At 36.8% G+C, this 3,394-nt stretch overlaps 1 protein-coding gene across 1 annotated transcript; it reads left to right on the top strand.

Annotated features, from left to right (window-relative positions):
* Positions 1-1,514: 1,514 nt before the first annotated feature.
* Positions 1,515-2,959, top strand: LOC143629980 (protein GRAVITROPIC IN THE LIGHT 1-like). The gene has a single exon (XM_077099112.1). The coding sequence runs from the start codon at positions 1,527-1,529 to the stop codon at positions 2,874-2,876; it is 1,350 nt and encodes a 449-aa protein (XP_076955227.1). The 5' UTR covers positions 1,515-1,526; the 3' UTR covers positions 2,877-2,959.
* The last annotated feature ends 435 nt before the right edge of the window (positions 2,960-3,394 follow it).

Below are 3,394 nucleotides of genomic sequence, written 5' to 3'. Positions count from 1 at the left end.
GAAAATAGAGAAATGTAATAATTTAAATAACTAGTAGCAAATTAGAGAAATTGTTCATATTACTTAACTTTATAATTACTCTTATCATCTCTTTCTTTTCACTTATTATGGTTTTTCATTTTTTATATTGACGACTTCAATCTTCAACCATAAAGTTTCATGACTTGTTTAACATGCGACATACTTTTGATCATCTATTAAAAATAAATCCTAATTGTTACAAACCAAAACAACATATATTAAAGACAAAATAAAGAAAAGAAAGAAATTAAGGGTTATTTACGCCTAGTAATAACATGCTACGCGTAAATTTCTATTTTTAGCAACCAATTACAAAACTTTCCAAAATTGAACTAATGTTAAATCGATTGTGTTTAGAAGTTGTTCTAATATTAATCTTACTAATTTAGCGACCAATTTAACAAAATAATACTACTGTGTTAGTACAGGTGACTTGAATGTATTGCACTTTAAGAAAAGAAAAAGACGTGTTGGTAGAAGAATAACTCAACTAAGCATTGTACAAGATGTTTCAACTAGTCTAGTTTGAAAACGTATAAAGTTATACTAACGTAATTATATATGATTTTATCCAATTATCCCATAACGTATCTCTCAATTATGAATATGAAAAAAAAGTGTATCACAAACAAGCATGGTAGGCTTTCGATCAGTCAATAAATTAATAAGATAAAAAATAACTTCTTCAGATTAGCAATCTAGCAAAGGCGAAAATGTATAAACATGTAAACCATGTTAAACGTTAAAAAAAGGTTGAATAGCTACAAGATGTTCAAAGTTTGTCTTCACGATGACAAACTACAATTTCAGTATATGCGACCCTGAGCTCCATTACGTACCTCAACTCTCTCTGTATGATGTATTTGTGAATACACTAAGAAAATGGTATGAGGGTTGATCAAGTTGTATGATCCAACCAATACATTAAGATAAACTCGTCACGTCTTATATGTTCAGATAACAACTATTGATAAACCATCGCATATGCATATCACATTTGTGTGTATTTAAAATAAGTTGAGAATCAGTGACAAGTAGTTGTCTTAACTTCATACCTTAAATTTACACATATAAAATTTAAATTTTACCGGTTGATAATACTCGATCAAGTGAAAAATGTTTATACAAGTAGTATTTCACATACAATGATTTTTAGCCTGAATTATTAGATTCAAATCCTGTTAGCGACAAAACATGTTTATAGTTGTAGACATACTTAACATCTCTATAACGTAGACAAACATACTAATTATATGATATTCTCTTATTAATACCATATGCTTTGTTTATAAATTGAAAAGTAACAAAAAAACAAAGATGATACAAAAAGTAGTCACTCTGTCTTTCACTCTCTTCCATTCAATTTAAAAATTCCCCCCCCCCCCCCCCCCTCTTCACGCGCTTTAAACCCTTTTTTTTCCCCATTTTTGCTTTCTACATTTTCATTTTCATATTCATATTCATATTCCCACACACACAATACACACTTTGTTCATATTTTCTCAATGGACTCCACTAAACCTACTTCTGCTAATAGAAGCAAACTCTCCAAGACCTTCCACAAAGTCCTTCCATTTAAGAAATCATCTTCCAAATCCTTATCCAACAATGGCTTTTGTCTACCACTCCCACATGATCATAAACAAAAAAATAAAAATCCTGATTCCACCACTGATCACTCTAACAAGCATTTCAACAAACACCCGTCTGATGATCCGGACCTTCGCAACAAAGCCGCCATGGAAGCCTTTGTTGCGAAGCTTTTTGCTACTATTTCGGCCTTAAAGGCCGCATATGCGGAGCTGCAAGCAGCTCAGTTCCCGTATAATGGGGATGTGGTGCAATGCGCCGATCAAGGGGTTGTCGACGAGCTCAAAACCATTTCGGAGTTGAAAAGGAGTTTCTTAAAAAGGCAGATTGACTCGTCTCCTCCTCATGTGACTCTGCTGCTTGCGGAATTCCAGGAGCAGCAGAGTCTCATGAAAATGTATGAAATTACCATGAATAAAATGGAGAGAGAAATTAAATCAAAAGATTACGAAATTTCCTCTCTCCAGAAACAGTTGACAGAGATTAACTCTGTCAACAAATCTATTGAAACCAGACTGAGTTCCGGCCAGTGTTTCCCTTTATTTGACCACGTCAACGTGTCAGATATAACCCCCACGAATTTCGTCGACGTGTTACATTACACGCTTAGATCCGTTCGAAATTTCGTTAAATTATTAGTTCGCGATATGATCAATGCGCATTGGGATATTGATGCGGCCGTGAAGGCAATCGATCCAACTATAACTTTCCCCAAACCGAGTTATAGATGTTTCGCTATTGAATCGTTTGTTGCTCGTGAAATGTTCGACGGTTTTGGTTTTAATGACGAAGGCGGCTACGAAGGAGAAGACCGGTTTCAGTGGTTTAACCGTTTTAAAAAGATGAAATCACTAACGACATCACAAGTGTTGCAAGAAAACCCGAAATCCGCATTTGGGAAATTTGCACGCGCAAAATACATGCGATTAGTGCATCCGAAAATGGAGGCTTCACTATATGGGAACCTCAGCCAACGGAAGATTTTGAACACGTGGCAGTTTCCTGACACGTGTTTCTTTAGCGCATTTACTGAGATGACGCGGCGCGTGTGGGTGTTGCGGTGTTTGGCCGCGGCGATTGGGAAGGAAGTGAGCGTGTTTCAAGTGCGGAAAGGGTGTCGATTTTCGGAGGTGTTTATGGAAAGTGTGACGGATGAGGCGTTTACGGGCGGTGAGGTGCGCGTGGGGTTTACGGTCGTGCCGGGGTTTAAGATCGGGGATACAGTCGTGCAAAGTCAAGTTTATGTGCCGCCGCTGCGGCGGTGATACGGTGGAAAGGGGTGGAGGGTTGCGGTGGGTGTACAGGTGTAAGTTGTTATGCTTTGTAACGTAATTGAATAATGGTAGAATTCTACACCTTTTTTTCTTTTGAAAAATTATATATAATAATTTGAAAGTTTGGTGCCACTAAGTGTCGATTGGGCCATTTGACGGCACCGAATTAGACATTATCATTTTGATTTTGTTTTTTTTGTTTTTTGTTTTTTTCTTTTAATTTCGGTACTATAACGGACCGAATTCGCGTAGAGCCACAAACTTAACGATCGTGACCGACAATGTTCGGGTTTTACCAACGTCCAAGTTTACCGATCGATTTCACCCATTGGTCCACCTCAATATATATATATTTTACTGTTTTCTAGCTTCGGTATCATAATGAAATGGTATCATAATGAAAGTAACCTAAACCGATCAAATTCGTATCGAGTTACAACCTCAAGGCCCTGGACCGGCAACACATAGGTTTTATCATTGCCTAGGTTTACCGACCAAATAAGCATCAA

The sequence above is a fragment of the Bidens hawaiensis genome, unplaced genomic scaffold (assembly GCF_021521415.1).
Source record: "Bidens hawaiensis isolate Kalapana, Puna unplaced genomic scaffold, B.hawaiensis_p1.1 tig00005498_1, whole genome shotgun sequence".
Taxonomy (NCBI): domain Eukaryota; kingdom Viridiplantae; phylum Streptophyta; class Magnoliopsida; order Asterales; family Asteraceae; genus Bidens; species Bidens hawaiensis.
The sequence above is the reverse complement of the archived record's forward strand: the minus strand, read 5'-3'. Positions and strand labels throughout refer to the sequence as shown.

Coding starts and splice junctions, on each gene's coding strand:
- LOC143629980 (XM_077099112.1), top strand. CDS start 1,527: ATGGACTCCACTAAACCTACTTCTGCTAATAGAAGCAAACTCTCCAAG.